We start from the raw sequence: 17,730 nt of genomic DNA, 5'->3' as shown, positions 1-17,730 counted from the left end.
TCTGGTGAAGAATGCTCAAGTGCAGATCAGTCATTATTTAATTGACTAGTGGAATGGGCTGGAGGAGCTGAATTCTAGATAGAGGCAGATCCTGGGTGTGGAAGAGCAGGCAGCTTCTCCTGTGTTTACCTTCAGTCCAGCATAGAGATCTCGGTGTAGTCTCTCCATGATCAACAGAACAGCAATGCTGGATCCACCTCCATAGCTATAATCTATCACTGACCCATGAAGATCAACCAGTCGCTCATGTCTGGGTAAAGATCTATTGGATGGAGAAAAAAGATATTTAAATTTTAGAAACGCAGTTAAAACTTGGTCGAATATTCTGAATTGTGACATTGTACAGTGACAACCAATAGTTTTCTCCTTCTCTATCCACCTGGACTTGAATTATGGGTTGGCACTGCTGCCTCACAGCACCAGGGACCTGGGTTTGATTCGTGGCTAGGGTCACCTTCTGTGTGGAGTTTGCACATTCTCGTATCTGAGCAGTTTCCTCCCACATTCTGAAAGATATGCTGGTTAGGTGCATTGACCCGAACAGGTGCCAGAGTGTGGCGACAAGGGGATTTTCACAGTGACATCACTGTAGTGTGATGTAAGCCTTACTTGTGACTAATAAACAAACTTTAAAAACTTTAACTTGGAAACAGATTCATAAACATCCTACTTATCATAATCTTACAAATTAAAAGGGGGCTTCTAATCTCAATCTCGAACTTATTTGTTCTGAGCAGATTATTCCCCTAGATTTACAATCAAATGCTTGTTGCAAAGTGTCACGCCTAGGAATTTCTTCCCGCCATCAATCACAATCGCTCACCATCCTCCAAATACTAACCTTCCTGCTTAGATCTCCTTTGCCCTTTTATTATTGTTAGAGATGTTATTATTATTATTATTGTTAGAGGTGTTAGAGATGGAAAGGTGGTAGGACTGGAGGGTCTTAATGACATTACTGTTACTAGAGAGGCGGTGCTCGACAGACTGGAGGGGCTGATTGTGGACAAGTCACCAGGACCGGATGGAATGCATCCGAGGGTTCTGAAAGAAATGGCTGAGGAGATAGTGGATGCCTTGGTGGTTATTTTCCAGACGTCGCAGGATTCCGGGGAAGTGCCGGAAGATTGGAAAACGACTAATGTTACGCCGTTGTTTAAGAAGGGTGCCAGACAAAAGGCAGGGAATTATAGGCCTGTTAGTTTAACGTCGGTTGTAGGTAAAATGTTAGAATCCGTCATCAAGGAGGAAATAGCGAGGCATCTTGAGAAAGTGCTTGATAGAGCAGACGCAGCACGGTTTCGTTAAAGGGAAGTCGTGTCTGACAAATTTACTGGAGTTCTATGAGGATGTGTCTAGGGCGGTGGATAGAGGAGAGCCGGTGGATGTGGTCTTTCTTGATTTTCAGAAGGCGTTTGACAAGGTACCTCACAAGACGTTATTGCAGAAGGTCAGGGGACATGGAGTTGGGGGTAGGGTGTTAGCATGGATAGAAGATTGGTTGTCAAATAGGAGGCAGAGAGTGGGGGTCAATGGGTGCTATTCGGATTGGCGGATGGTGACTAGCGGAGTGCCCCAGGGGTCGGTGCTGGGGCCTCAGCTATTTACCATTTATGTAGATGATCTGGAGGAGGGAACCGAGTGTATGGTGTCGAAATTTGCTGACGACACCAAGATTGGTGGAACGGCAAATTGTGCGGAGGGTGTGGAGAGTCTGCAGAAGGATCTAGATAGGCTGGGCAAATGGAATTTAATGTTGGCAAGTGTGAGGTGGTCCACTTTGGTAGGAATAATGGTAGGAAGGACTATTACTTAAGTGGCGAAAAACTGCAGCAGGCGACGGTGCAGAGGGACCTCGGGATCCTTGTGCATGAGTCGCAAAAACCCAGCTTGCAGGTGCAGCAGGTGGTCAGGAAGGCGAATGGGATGCTGGCCTTCATCGCGAGGGGGATTGAATATAAAAGTAGGGAGGTCTTGCTGCGGCTGTATAGGGCATTGGTGAGGCCACAGCTGGAGTACTGTGTGCAGTTTTGGGCGCCGTACTTACACAAGGATATTTTGGCCTTGGAGGGAGTGCAGAGGAGGTTTACTAGGCTGATGCCGGAGTTGAGGGGGTTGAGCTATGAGGAGAGGCTGAATAAATTAGGCTTGTGCTCGTTAGAGTTTAGAAGAATGAGGGGAGATCTCATTGAGACATACAAGATGATGAATGGGATGGATAGGATAGAGGTGGAGAGACTCTTCCCGCTCAGAAAGGACAGTAGGACTAGGGGGCACAGCCTCAAGATAAAGGGGGGGCGGTTTAGAACGGAGTTGAGGAGGAACTTCTTCACTCAAAGGGTGGTGAATCGCGGGAATTCTCTGCCCGTTGAAGTGGTGGAGGCTGCCTCGCTAAATATTTTTAAGATGCGGGTTGATGGGTTTTTGATAAGAGAGGGGATTAAGGGTTATGGGCAGAGGGCAGGAATGTGGAACTGAGCCACGACAGATCAGCCATGATCTTATTGAATGGCGGGGCAGGCTCGAAGGGCTAGATGGTCTACTCCTGCTCCTATTTCTTATGTTATATTATTTTAGCTTACTACGAAAGCTTTACAACAGTCATGATGTGAAATTTAATAAGTAAGAATTAATTCTTGAATAGTTTTTAGTTAACACTTCTTGGTGAATTCTCTGCAGCAATTAAGGCCCTCAAATAAACACTGCCTCCAATCCAATATCCCAAGAGTATGTGGACAAACCTCAATAGAACTGAGGATATGGCCACCCTGTCTAGGCCATATTCTACAATTGGCACCTTCAAAACTCGCCGAATTGCAACTATGCTCAACCTGACCAAACCAGGCAGCACAAACTTGCCCCACACTCAAGTTTCAGGTTGAGATCTTGGAGTGAGACTTGCTCTCGAGCAGGGCATTGGACTAGTCAGTGAAATTGACGTGAAAACGGTGACAACAGCTTCTGCTCCTAAAGCCATAAGAAAGGCAGCAGCAAGACGCGTCTACACTGAGTAATGGGACATTGTCTACTTTTGGTAATCCAGTGTAATCAAGCTGTCAGGAATCAGGCAAAAACAGAGGCACAGTAAAGGCTCCAATAAAGGCAAAACTCAGTGGGTGCTGGAGAAGTGAAATAAAAGTCAAGTGCACGGAATACTCAGCAAGTCCAGCAGCATCTGTGGAAGAGGAAACAGAGTTAATGCTGAGTTCAATATGACTTTTCTGGAACAGACACCAGTAATAGGATTTGGTTAAAATATTACAAGCTTCCTGTGAGTTCTTCCAATTTGGGAAAATACACAAATTGGCAGTACAAAGTGGGAATTAGGTGCAAAACCAGCCCTCACTAGCACGAGGTAGAAATAGAACAACTAATTTCACATAATACCAAAAAAACTTTAACTTGTTTGTAAACCAGTTTCAGCATTAAATCCTGAGAAGACCAATTATAGCAGGAGAAGTGCACCCTCTAAAAGCAGTCTTTAAACCCACGACCCATTGGCTGTTTGGATTATTACAATGCAGAATGTTAACATGAAGATTGGACAAGATCCTCCAAGAAAGACCGCAGCTTCCTGGTGCAACAACACTCCAGATATCAAGCTCTGCACAGATCCTACCTTGTGTAGTGGAATTCTAGTGCAAGATCATTCCAATGCTTGTCATCTGGAGGTACGACAGACTTCAGTGCACAAGGAGAATGACCAGCCCAACTGTCACACAGGTACACTACTCCGTACTGGCCACGGCCCAGCTCCCGCCCTAATTTAGGTTTACCTGTGTTGGAGACACAAACACCATTAGAGCACTGTGTTCGGTTGTGGGCATTGCACCTTAGGAAGATTACATTGACCCTCCAGCACAGGCTCAGGCTCACTAGGCAGCAACTGAGGATAAAAGAGTCAAATTACGACCGAGCATAGGATAGGTTTGCATTCCTCATGTCAAGATGATTATGGATGATTTGATAGAGGTGTTTGCGATTAAAGTAGAAATCTTCTTTAAATCCACCCTACTTCTGGTGGGGGCAGTCCAGAACAAGAGGATATGACAATAAAAATAAGAGAGAGGCCATTGAGGGGTGAAGTCAGGAAATACTTCCTCCACAAAAAGAGAGGGGGGGAAATCTGGAAGCCCCTCACAGAAAAAAAACTGTTGAAGCGGAGAGTCAATTGAAAATTTATAATTGGAGATGAACAAGTTTTGGTTAAAAATCAAAGCAGGTAAGTGGGGTTAGAACCTGATTTAACTGAATCAGCTCAAGGGGCTGAATGGCCAATTTCAGTCCTAATTACAGGGGAAATACTTAATAATCTGAATATATAATAGGAATGTTACGTCACGCACATGTTCTCCATTATTGAGTCTTCAGTACTTTAAGAGGTTGTCCACCTCCAAAAGCCAAACAACAAAAAGCACAAAAAAAAGCAACCTTACCATGCAGCAACAAATCCCGAAGTGAGCGACTTTCCAAGGAAAGACGAGCGAGGCGTGGAGCATGATCTTTCCGTACTTTCAACCACAGATCTTCAGTTCTTTCGAGCCTTCCTGAAAGTCCTGTTTCAAGCTGCAGAGAAACAGCAGAGAAATTGAATCCTGTGGAGCATTTGAGGGGAAACCAATGCGTTGAAAGTAAAGTTGGATTAATAAAATGGATAGGATGTGTTGGAGTTAAGATAAGGAGATATTGCACAAAAGTTTTATTTCGAGCATAAACACTCTCGACACAAGAGCAACTGGGCAGAAGGGCCTGCTACAATTAGAGTCACAGAAGTTTACAGCATAGAAATAGGCCCTTCAACTCAACTTGTCCATGCCGGTCTTTTTTAAAGATGAAGCTGGACCCAATTGCCCACATCCCTCTATTTCCATCTTACATAGAACATAGAACATAACAGCGCAGAACAGGCCCTTCGGCCCACAATGTTGCGCCGACCAGTTAAAAAACAATGACCCTCTAACCTAAACCAAACCCTTTCCATCCATAAACCTATCCACGGATCTCTTAAACGCCCCCAAACTAGGCGCATCCACAACTGCAGCAGGCAGGGCATTCCAATCCCTCACCACCCTCTGGGTAAAGAACCTACCCCTGACATCCGTCCTATAACTACCACGTTAGTACCCTTGTAACTGGCTGCTTTTTAAGACAAAACTGTACCCACCTATACCACTGCCTCTGGCAGCTCATTCCAGGTGCTCACCACCCTCTGTGTGATGTGTCGAATTAATTCTACCTATCACACCTTGGTGACGCCCTTCATTTGTACATTTTCAATTTTTTTGAAAATCGGGGTTAAGTGATGCAAAGTCTTTATTCTTAACCTAACAGGAGAATCAACTTGTGCATCCCGTCTCAGAAAAGTCCCAAAGTGCTTCACACAGTTAGTTACTTGGCAGCGTAATGACTTAAAATAGCTACTTTGCACACAGCAAGATTCTACAAGCAGCAACGAGATGAAAAACCAATTAATCTGGGGTGCCAGAATGTTGGCCAGTGAATTCAGTGTTCAGTGCTGGAGGAGGATGAGAAATTATCCCCAATTAATTATTTGATGGACTGACAATATTGTTTGCATTTATCACACCAAATGCTCTCTAAATACCAACTTCACTGCCCTCCAAGATAACCTCATACCTGGACCGTCATTAAGGAAGACCACCCATTTCTAGCCTCATAACCTTGTCTGGTACTCCCCATCTCAGCTCACCTGCTGCTGAAGCCTCATTTGTATCTTTGTCACATCTAGACTGATGATTACAATCTAGTCCTGCTGGCCTCCCACTTCTTACCCTCTAAACTTTGTCATCCAAAACTCCAAAGACCATGTCCTAACTTGCATTACCTCGTGTTTGGTGATTGAGATTGGCTCCCAGTTTCAAAAAAAAATCTTGATTTGAAAAGCCTCAAAACCTTGTTTTCAAATCCCTTGATAATGTTGCCCTTGTATCTCTGTAAACTCCTCCACAACCCTCCAGATATTGGCACTCCTCTAACACTTGGCCCTTAAACATCACTGACTTCAAATCGCTCCAACATTGACAGCCACACCTTCAGCAACCTGGATCCCAAACTCTGGGAATTTCTTCTGTTTTCTGTTAAAAGCTCAATACAAATATTAGTATTTGCTGGAAAAATGACAGCTTTGCATTTCTGAAGAAACTTTATAGCCACCAAACATCACGTGTGTTTCCCAAACAAAACAAGTTCTTTTCAAGTGTAATCACTTGTAATGTAGTAATGGGAAACATGACAACCAATTTGCACACAGCAAGATCGAACGAAAAGGAATGACTAAATAAGCTGTGTTTTAAATTGGTGTTGGTTGAGGTATAACTAAATCTCAAGGGTCAGGGCACCATGAGAACTTCTAACTGACGCTTTAGAATCTTTCACATCAAGAAGGCACGTTTCAACTTTCCATCCAAAAGACTGACAAATGCACAACTGAGGGAGTGTCAGCAAGATTACGTGCCCAAATCTCTGGGTGGAACCAAAACCCACAGTCTTCTGACTGAGGCAGGGGTCAGATACAGCTACAGAAGGGGCTATAGAAGACACACCTTTCAAATGCAAGCATAGAATAACATTGACTTTGGATTAAGACACTGGTTAGGGAAGTGAACAGAACCAGTACTTTAATATATTAAAGTCGGCATAAACAGACCTGCCGTAGAGAGGCAGCAAACGCTTCGTGTGAACTGCTCAGCCGTGTGCGGAATTGACTACATATGCTCTTGGCAAGTTTTGATGCACAGAGGCTCTCGATGGCATCTTGAGCAATTTTCCTTTTCCACTCAATGGTCACAGAAGGGGGATGTACCCAAGGCATCCTATGAATAATCTACAGGAAAAGACACACAAAAGCAATGAACTTCAAGATTTTTTAACAAGGAACCTCACCAATCTGTGGGCAAGGATAACCAGCCTCTTAAAATTTAGAAAAAATACATAAAAGCTTCACTTTCTCCAATTTGCTCCTTGCAAGGTGCTGACTCTTGCAGGGATGCAGTGACATAGGTTCCAGCAGCCCCTCGATACATTATCCAAGTGGCCGGTCTTCACAAATGCGTTTGGAGAGAACAAACTGACAGGCTACTTAATTGTGGAGAATACTGATTGGTCACTTTACAGCAGGGGACACTGGACTGCATTCAGAATAATCCTAGAATCTTACAGTGCAGAGGGAGGCCATTCGGCCCATCGAGTCTGCACCCACTACAATCCCACCCAGGCCCTATCTCCATACACCAGGCATTTACCCTAACTAGGCCCCCTGACACTAAGGGGCAATTTAGCATGGTCAACCCACCTAACCTGCACATCTCTGGATCGTGAGGGGAAACCGGACAGAGGACATGACTGCATTCAGGAGTGGAGACCCTGGTTGTCTTCCGCCCGGCTCCCTATTACAAAAAACAAACTGGAGGGCAAATAGACTGGCTCAACGGCTAATCTCCTGTTTATATTCAACAGCTCAATATTCATCAGCAAAGGGTGGAACCCTTCAGGTCTACATGAGCAAGAATATACAATTTAGCTATTACACCAAGTCACTGCTGCTAAATCGACCAGAAATGCACCACAATATAATTGAAATTTGCACTGGATTGCAATAATTATTCAATCAGAAATCTAATCGTTCATTAACAACTGTACTCCTGATTCTTATTTCACCATTGGAGGAACAGTGGAAATTAAATATATTTTGGCAGTTTGGTTAATGGATCAGGATGTGCCCTGATCCGAATCTTCTGTCAACATTTGTATGTTCTGTACTCAGCCAGACAGAGTTATTTGAGCAACTCTCCCTCCAGCTTGCTACTTTCCTTGAATATAAACACGAATGTCTTCTTTTGACATCGCTGCCAATTACATGCATTGGAAACTCAATCCACAGGAGGGACCCATCTTATATTCAAGTTGGAGCACAATCCAATCTCCAACACATTCCAGAACTGGAGAAGTAAGAGTTTACTTTTGCAAGTCAAGGACTACCTAGGTGATGTGGTCTTGCTTGAAGACCAGTGTTGTAAACAACAGTGCAAAGCAACAATGCTTCAATCTCTCAACCAGCTACTCACCATCCAAAGACCAAAAAGAAAACATGAAAACATACTCAGTGAAATAATTTTTAAAAAATTCATGGGATCTGTGGTGTTGTTGGTTGATCTCCAATTACCCTCGAGAAAGCACTGGCAAGCTGCCTTCCTGAATCGCAGTTGTCCCTAACATGTAGGTACATCCACAATTTTATGCACAAACAGATATGGGGGTTACATCCACAAATGTTTGAAAGTAGCAAGACTGTTGAAGCATCATATGGGAGTCTGAGTTTAATTAATAGTGGAATAGAAGCAAAACAATTACGCTCAACCTTTATACCACGGGAAGTAGTTGATGTCAAAACATTGAATGTACTCAAGAGGCAGTTGGATATAGCACATGGGGTGAATGGGATCAAAGGTTATGGGTAAAAAGCAGGATTAGGCTATTGAGTTGGATGATCAGCCATGATGGTAATTAACAGAATCCCTACAGTGCAGAAAGAGGCCATCCAGCCCATCGAATCTGCACCGACAACAATCCTACCTAGGCCCGATCCCACATAACCCCACATTGGTATCCTGCTAATCACTTTAACCTAGGCATCCCGAGACACTATGAGGCAATTTAGCATGGCCAATCCACCTAACACACACATCTTTGGACTGTGGGAGGAAACCCACGCAGACAGGGGGAAGATATGCATACTCCACACAGATAGCGACCCAAGCTGGTAATAGAACCCAGGTCCCTGATGCTGTGAGGCAGCAGTGCTAACCACTGTACTGTCCCATGAATGAATGGTTCAAAAGGCCAAATGGCCTCCTCCTGCTTCCATCTTCTATGTTAGTCCTTAGCTGCAATATTGTCAAACTCTGGACACCATTCTTTCGGAAGGATGTCAATGTCTTGGAGAGGTTGCAGATGAGATTTACTAGCACTGTTACAGGGATGAAGGATTTCAGTTTATATAGACAGGCTGGAGAACTTAGAATTTGTTCTCCTTCAAATATAAGAAGGATACAGTGAGATTTAATAGTTTATCAAATGCTTCCATCATTTTGAATAATAAAGGAAAATTGTTCTTAGTTCCTGATGCTTCCGACACTGGAGGACACAAGCTGAAGGTAATGGGCAAACTGGTGTGAAATGTGCATGTGCTTTTAATGTAGTAAGTCAAAACAACCTGGAAATGTAACGGCTGAAAGGGTGCTGCAAAAGATTCAATAACAGCTTTCAAAAAGGGAACTGAAGAAAAATTTGGAAACATTTGCAGAGCTTCAGGAAAAGAGCAAGGAGTGGACAAGTTAGATTGATTAAAGAATTGCCAAAGACACGTAGAGCATTGGGCAACACAGTAGTTAGCAGTGCTACCTCACAATGCTAGAGACCTTGGTTTGATTCCAGCTCAGGTCATTGCACAAACTCCACACGGACATTCTCTCTGTGTCTGCTTGGGTTTCTTCCAGGTGCTCCAGTTTCCTCCCAAAGTCCAAAGATGTGCAGGTTAGGTAGTTTGGCCATGCTAAATTCTCCCTCAGTGTACCCAAACAGGCACCAGAGTGTGGCAACTTTGCTGCAGTGTTAATGTAAGCCTATTTGTGAGAATAATAAATAAATTTTTAAAAAACTATTATACGATTGTTTTGCTCCTAAAGGTACTGACTCATGTTGGGGAGCAGTTGCCAGGCATCTTCTAGTCTCTCAAAGTGGTCATTCTTCATCCATGAAGCCAAAGCAGCAAATGTCACTGGGCACTGCAGGGGAATTCTCAGCCTGGGCTGCCATGTCTTCCATTAGACTTGACAGGACAGCAATCAGCACAGGTACCCCAGCTGATTATTCCACTTCCTAACACAAGGAATGCAAGAGATCAAACGTACACTGATTAGCATTCCCTGAGGTGAGACCAATTACCTGCAATGAAACCCAGAGCATTCCAATCAAAGTGCTCAGTGCTGCAGCACATTTAGTGATCAATGGACTTTAGGGAAAAGTTGTCAGTATCAGGGGATATTTAACAAGACTAGGCCTTTCAACCTTCATAGCAAGGACAGATGTACAACAATTTGGAGATATTGCATTGGAAAAGGAAACTTCAAATGCCTTTAAATGGCAGCTATTAGGTCATACACACAAATCATCAGAAGCAAGCAACTTTACCTGTTTAATCTGCTCCCAAAGCAGCCGGGACACCGTTGATCCTGAATGGAATGTCACCTCAACATGATAAGCAGCATTTAGAATCTAAAAATAGACAACATTATTTTCCAAAAGACTGAAAAGATACATTGTTAGTTTCAATTCAAAGGACAAGTATCAGTTCAAATTGACATGGGGAGGACAAGGTATTGGCAGCCTTAAAAGTGGATAATCTCCAAGTGCAGATGAATTGTGCCCAAGGCTGCTGTGGGAGGCAAGGCAGCAGATTACAGAGGTTCTGACCCACATTTTCAATTCCCCTCAGCCAGCACATTAGCACAGTAGTTACACTGCTTCTTCACAACTCCAGGGACCTGGGTTCGACTCCCAGCTTGGGTCACTGTCTGTGTGAAGTTTGTACATTCTCCTAGTGTCTGCATGAGTTTCCTCTGGAATGTGGGAGATGTGTGGGTTAGGTTGACTGACCATGCTAAAACTGCCTCTTAGTGTCCAGAGATGCGTAAGTTAACAGGATTCATGGGTAAATAGGTCGGGTTATGGGAGATAGGGCCTGGGTGGGATTGTGGTCAGTGCAGACTCGATGGACCAAATGGACTCTTTCTGCACAGTAGGGTTTCTATGATTCATTCACAGGATGACCAGAAAGCAGCTAACGTGGTTCCACTATTTAAGAACGGTTGTCGAGGTAAAACAAGGCACTACAAACCAGTGAGTCTCACGTCAGTGGTCGGGAAACTATTAGAGAAACTTCTGAAGGACAGCATCTGTCTCCAGTTGGAGGGGCAAAGCTTGATCAGGGATAGTCAGCATAGCTTCATCGGAAGGAAGTTCTGATGAATAAATCTAATTGAATTTTTTGAGATGGTGACGAGGTGTGTAGACGAGGTTAATGCACTCAATGTAGTTTATATGGGTTTCAGCAAAGCCTTTGTAAAGGAGGTAAATTCACATGGGATACAGGGTAACTTGATAAAGTGCATTCAAAATTGGAGGCAGAGGGTGATGACAGAAAGATGCTTTAGTGACTGGAAGCCAGCATCCAATGGCAAACCACAGGGCCCCCTATTATTCATTGAGCTTTGTGGGGGCTGGGATTACTAAGTTTGCAAGTGACACAATGATTGGATGGTTAACAGTGAGACAGAATGAGCAACAAGACATAGACAGAATGTTCAACAGGCAAATAAGTGGCAGATGGAATTTAACCCTGAAAAGTGAAGATGATATACTTGGTAAGGAGTAATTTGAAAAGGAAGTATTCAACGAATGGTAGGACAGTATGAAGTTCAGTGGAACAAAGGGATCTTGGTGTGTTTGTCCACAGATCTCTGAAAGTGGAAGGGCATGTTAGTAGGGTGGTGAAAAAGACATATGGGACATTTGACTTTATTAATCAAGGCACAGATTACAAAAGCCGAGAATCATAGAATCCCTAGTGCAGGAGGCCATTCGGTCCATCAAGCCTGCACTGACAACAATCCCACCTAGGCCCTATCGTCGCAACACTCCCAAGAATTTACCCTGACACCAAGGGGCAATTTAGCATGGCCAACCAACCTAACCTAAACATTTTTGGAGTGTGGGAGGAAACTGGAGCACCTGGGAAAAAAAAACACATGCAGACACAAGGAGAGTGTGCAAACTCCGCACAGTGACCCAAGGTCAGAATTGAACCGGGTCCCTGGTGCTGTGACGCAAGTGCTAACCACAGCCATCGTGCCACCCTAGAGAAGTCATGTTGGAACGTACAGAAGTTTGGTGAGGCTACAGCTAGAGTACTGCATGCAGTTCTGGTCAGCACATTATCAGAAGGATGTGATTGCACCAGAGGGGCTGCGGATGAGATTCACCAGGATGGTAGCCAGGATGGAACATTTCAGTTATAAAGAGGTTGGATAGGCTTGGGTTATTTTCGTTGTGATGGAGATGCCGGCGTTGGACTAGGGTAAACACAGTAATAAGTCTCACAACACCAGGTTAAAGTCCAACCAATTTATTTGATAGTAAACTCTCAAGCTTTCAGGGTTTGCCCCTTCATCAGGTAAATGGAGGGTCTGACGACAGAACTCTCCATTCACGTGACAAAGGGGCAAAACCCCAAAAGCTTGCGAGTTTACTATCAAATAAATCGGTTGGACTTAAACCTGGTGTTGTGAGACTTCTTACTTGTTTTCGTTGGAGCAGAGAAGACTAAGGGTTGACCTGATTGAGTATTACAGGATTAGGGGACATGGATAGATTGGACAAGAAGCAGCTATTTCCCTTAATTGAAGGGTCAGTCATGAGGGGACATAGGTTCAAGGTCAGGGGCAGGTTTAGCAGGGTGTATGGAAAAACCTTTTTACCCAGAGGACGATGACAGTCTGGAATGCACTGCCCGGGAGGACTGTAGAGGCAGGTTGCCTCACATCCTTCAAAAACTATTTGGATGAGTACTTGGCACATCATAACATTCAGGGGTGTGGATCAATGGGATTCGGTGGGAGTTCAGGTGTTGCTAATGCGGATTCAATGGGCCCAAAGGTCTCTTCTGCGCTTTTTTTCCTAAGGGATGTGGCTTGCTTACAGTAAGAGACGTTTACTGGGAATGAACAAGAGGACTTTGGATGCATGACTCTCAAAGCTGTCTAGGGTTCACTCATTTTTTGTTTGGGTCCGTTCTAAACTTATCAATAAAGATTGATCAACATAAGTCCACCCTATTATGTCATATCACCTGACTAACCCAAGTGGGAGAAGGCAAACCTGATGGGCCTGGCTCTGTTTTTGCCCACCAATTCCTAAAGACAAGCATAGTTGCTCTCCATTCCAAGGTTCACACATTCTTGAGCCTGAGCTCAATCTGTCATTGGAGCCTCCCAACCACTGGTCTATTTCAGCTCTCAACTCCCACTTGCTGGAAAAGTCATGGCTTAAAAAAAGTTCCCATCTCCCCTCTTGATTCCACACACAAGTCTAGCAAAAGAACAAAATTTTATTTGAAAAGCATTTGAGCCGTGGGGCAGGGCTTTCATCCTGTAAACCAACCAAGGTTGTGCAGTTCTGAGAAATCTCTTTGCATTCAGCTTGTGATGGTTGAATGCACTGTCCACACACCTGTTTCAGGTGATCGCTGGTGGCATTGTTTATGGCAGAATCTTGGTTGGATTTCTCCAGGCTCTTGAGGCAGCGCTCGAGGGTCCCGACAAAACTCTCGCGAAGGTAATCGACGGAGCTGATCAGCTTATTGGCAACTGCTTGATTTAACCGAGAAATAATCAACTCTTGAATCTGTTTGATGCAGCACTTAATGTCCTTGTTGCCAACAGTCTCACCATTCTCTGAGATGATTATATCTGGGGAAATGGGGAGGGTAGCAGAGAAGAGGACACACAACATAAGAGGCACAATTATTCTGATTGGAAGAACCAAATCACCAAAATATTGAAAACATATTTCATTCTAATGATGCAATGATACTATTTCCTCTGTAATGGAATTTAAGATGGGAAAAGGTCTCATTTAATCAACGCACACTAGCTGTATCATACATTTAATTCAAAAAAGTGGGGAAACAGAGACCATCTGGTAAACGGCCCATGACTTAAGATAAATTAACTAGTGGAACATTTAAAAAGAGATGATAGTGGCATAGTGCTGTCACTAAACTGCAATCCAGAGGCCAAGGTGAACGCTCTGGGGATACCATCTCACACTAAAGAGTTGGCCATTTCAGACCAAGATCATAGAATCCTTAGTGCAGAAGGATGCCACTCAGCCCATCAAGCCTGCACCAACAATTCCACCCAGGCCCCATCCCTGTAAAGCCACATTTTGACCCTGCTCATCATCCTGACTCTAAGGGTCCATTTGCCATGCCCAATCCGCCTAATTTGCACATCTTTGGACTGTGGGAGGAAACAGAAGCGCTTGGAAGAAAACCAAGCAGACGCAAGGAGAACGGGCAGACTCCAAAGTGTCACCCAAGGCCGGAATTGAAACTGGGTCCTTGGTGCTGTGAGGCAGCAGTGCGAACCACTGAAGGGAATAAAGATATTTCACACAAAGGTCTGCCACAGAGGATATCAGATGCTCAGTTGCTGAATATATTCAAGGTAGACATTGATTTTTGGACATGAAGTGCAGTTGCTAACATTTGGACAGACTTATTTCCAAATCTGCTGAGGACTGGCTAAAGACAGAACATGGATGGCAACTGTTAGACATTCAAATTGCTCTTTGTCACATAAGCTTTGGGAGAATACAGCGATTTATCAGTGATCGCAGAACCACCAGATACCAGTTTATGGTGTTAATATTCATATACCAAGCTATAATTTATCGCACAACTCTTCTGTACCATTGCAAGATGATTCCTTTAGAAGTCTGCTGATGAAGCAGGTCAGTGTCTTTTACAGTGATCTCAACAATCCTTGATTTTACAATCAACGTCATGCTGGTTCACCACTTTTCTTCTTTTAAAACTCTAATTCATATGTACAATACACAAGCTGATCACACATTTAAACACACGAAGCACTTTGTTTTTGTGCCATACCCAACTTCATCTGAGCCCTTGCAATAAGCCATACCTTTTGGAAAAAGTAAAGATCTGCAATTTCAAATTATGACATTAATTTTTATATCTACAGTATTTGAATGACTGGCTTGATTATCACTCAGTAGACGCAGCCAGTCTGCATCAGTCTTGTGCTGAAGTTATATCAGAAGTCAGAGAATCACCTGTGTTTGGGTAGACTTCTTGAAGTTCATTAAGGTAGGATGAACAGTTCACAGCGCAGTCCAGGCAAAGTGAACATGAACTTAGAATCTATCCTGGAATCTTTTTGCTGAACTGCTTAAATGGGTTGAGTAAGGAGTTGAGGGTTTGTAAAACTTTGCACAACTCAAAGGTCCCAATATAATTCTTGCCATGACAATAAGATGTTTGTGCAATTTTGAAGCCAGATCTAGGAGGTCGTGTCGGATCTTTCAGGGATGGAGGAGGAATTGTCTCAAGCTGAAGTACCGAGCTCGTAATGCATGCAACATTGGCGGCACAGTGGTTAGCACTGCTGCCTCAATGCCAGGGACCTGGGTTCAATTCCCGGCTTGGGTCACTGAACGTAGGTAGTTTGCACCTTGTGTGTCTGTGTGGGTTTCCTCTGGGTGCTCCGGTTTCCTCCCACAGTCTGAAAGGCGTGCCGGTTTGGTGGACTGGCCATGCTAATTTCTCCTTCGGTGTACCCATTCAGGCACTGGAGTATGGCGACTAGGGAATTTTCACAGTAGCCTCATTGCAGTGTGAATGTAAGCCTATTTGTGATAAATAAATAAATAAACTTTACTTTTAAATTGACAGCCATTTCCTTCACTTGTGGATTGTGATACTCACCAACAAGGTAATGACAAGAATGTAAAATGCTGGATAAATTCAGCAGGTACTTACGCAAGGACATTTTGGCCTTGGAGGGAGTGCAGAGGAGGTTTACTAGGCTGATACCGGAGTTGAGGGGGTTGAGCTATGAGGAGAGGCTGAATAAACTAGGCTTGTACTCGTTAGAGTTTAGAAAAATGAGGGGAGATCTCATTGAGACATACAAGATGATGAATGGGATGGATAGGATAGAGGTGGAGAGACTCTTCCCGCTCAGAAAGGACAGTAGGACTAGGGGGCACAGCCTCAAGATAAAGGGGGGGCGGTTTAGAACGGAGTTGAGGAGGAACTTCTTCACTCAAAGGGTGGTGAATCTCTGGAATTCTCTGCCCGTTGAAGTGGTGGAGGCTACCTCGCTAAATATTTTTAAGACGCGGGTTGATGGGTTTTTGATAAGAGAGGGGATTAAGGGTTATGGGGAGAGGGCGGGAATGTGGAACTGAGCCACGACAGATCAGCCATGATCTTATTGAATGGCGGGGCAGGCTCGAAGGGCGAGATGGCCTACTCCTGCTCTTATTTCTTATGTTCTTATGTTATGTTCTTATGTCTGGCACAGCTTCTGTGGAGACAGGAACCAATTTAACCTTTTGAGTCCATGCAAGTCTTCTACTACTTTGAAGAAAGGTCATACGGACCCAAAACATGAACTCTGTTTCTCTCTGCACAAATGCTGTCAGACCTGCTGCAATTTCCCAATATTTCTTGTTTTTATTTCAGATTTCCAGCATCCGCAGTCTTTGTTTTTATTTAAGCCCAAAGATGTGCAAGTTAGGTTGATTGGCCATGGTAAATGGCCCCTTAGCGTCAGGGGGATGGAGTAGGATAAATACGTGGAGCTACAGAGTTGTAGTCGGTGCAACTCAATGGGCTGAATGGCCTCCTTCTGCACTGTAGGGGTTCTAAGATTTAGCAGACTAATGTGTTCTTTGCCTGCTTCAGGAAAGAAAGCATTGCTAAAGTCAAGTACCTGTTCAGCTCTGATAAGGTGCAACTGTTAAATTGGGACAAAAGAAATAATTTGCATTTCAATAGCATCTTTCACAACCTAACGACGTCTCAAAGGATTGAACCAATTTTGAAATACAGTCACTGTTTTGACGTTGGAAACTCAGCACCAATTTTGTGCACAGAAAGCATCCAAAAACAGTACAAGATTGAAATGAAGTAAGTTCCCTACATTATGATAGTGACTACAATTCCAAAATATTGATTGCCAGTATGGAGTGACAAAGGGGAAATCATGCTTGATGCATTGGAATTCTTTGAGGATGTAACAAGTAGAATGAACCAAGGGGAACTGGCTGATGTGGTTTATTTAGACTTGAAGACTTTTGACAAGGTCTCATATCACAGATGTGAAGTTAAAGCATGAGATTGCGGGTAGTGTCTTGAAAGGGAAAGAAAGTTGATAAGCAGACAGGAAACAAAGATGTGGTATAATTGGCTCTTTTCACCGCTGGCAGGCAGTGACTAGTGAGGTACCTTCAGGATCTGACCCCAGCTCTTCACATTATATATTACTGCTTCAGAAAAGGGAATCAAGTGTTTTATCTCCAAGTTTGCAGATGACACAAAGTCAGGTGGGAGAGTGAACTTGAGGAGGATGCAGACGTGCTGCAGCGTGATTTGAACAGGCTGAGTGTGTGGGCATGTGCCAGGCAGATACAGTACAATGCGGATAAATGTGAGGTTATTCACTTCAGTAGCAAAACTCAGAAGACCAATAATTAGGTTTACACCAATTTTTGTAAATTCAGAGAGGCCAGTACTCAGTGAGGTCTTGGTGCCCTCATGCAGCAGTCACTTAAAGCAAGCGCACAGGTACAGCAGGCAATGAAGGCGGCAAGTGGTAGGGTGGCCTTCGTAGTGAGAGGATTTGAGTATAGGAATGGGGATTATTTTATTGCAATTGTATCAGGCTTTACTGAGGTCCCACCAGAAGTAACATGTGCAGTTCTGGTGTCCTTATCTGAGGAAGGGTGCCCTTGCTATAGAGGGAGTACAGCAAAGTTCTACCAGGTTGATTGCTGGGATGGCAGGTCTGTCATAAAGAGGAGACTGAGTTGGGTAGAATTATATTCACTGGAGTTTAGCAGAGTGAG

General features: G+C 43.9%; 1 protein-coding gene across 2 annotated transcripts in view; it reads right to left on the bottom strand.

The window, feature by feature from the left end:
• Window positions 1–17,730, bottom strand: part of dstyk (dual serine/threonine and tyrosine protein kinase) — a 96,334-nt gene that overhangs the window by 18,448 nt on the left and 60,156 nt on the right. For both annotated transcript variants that reach the window (XM_080209749.1, XM_080209750.1), the window contains exons 4-9: window positions 13,306–13,544; window positions 10,210–10,293; window positions 6,668–6,844; window positions 4,437–4,566; window positions 3,620–3,776; window positions 130–262 (exon numbers count right to left, since the gene is read on the bottom strand). In XM_080209749.1, coding sequence (XP_080065875.1) covers window positions 130–262; window positions 3,620–3,776; window positions 4,437–4,566; window positions 6,668–6,844; window positions 10,210–10,293; window positions 13,306–13,544 — 920 coding nt within the window. The remainder of the gene's footprint in view (window positions 1–129; window positions 263–3,619; window positions 3,777–4,436; window positions 4,567–6,667; window positions 6,845–10,209; window positions 10,294–13,305; window positions 13,545–17,730) is intronic.

This window comes from Carcharhinus amblyrhynchos, chromosome 22, assembly GCF_965287045.1.
Source record: "Carcharhinus amblyrhynchos chromosome 22, sCarAmb.v2.hapA, whole genome shotgun sequence".
Classification (NCBI taxonomy): Eukaryota; Metazoa; Chordata; class Chondrichthyes; order Carcharhiniformes; family Carcharhinidae; genus Carcharhinus; species Carcharhinus amblyrhynchos.
Note: the sequence above shows the minus strand (reverse complement) of the source record. Positions and strands in the feature narration are given on the sequence as shown.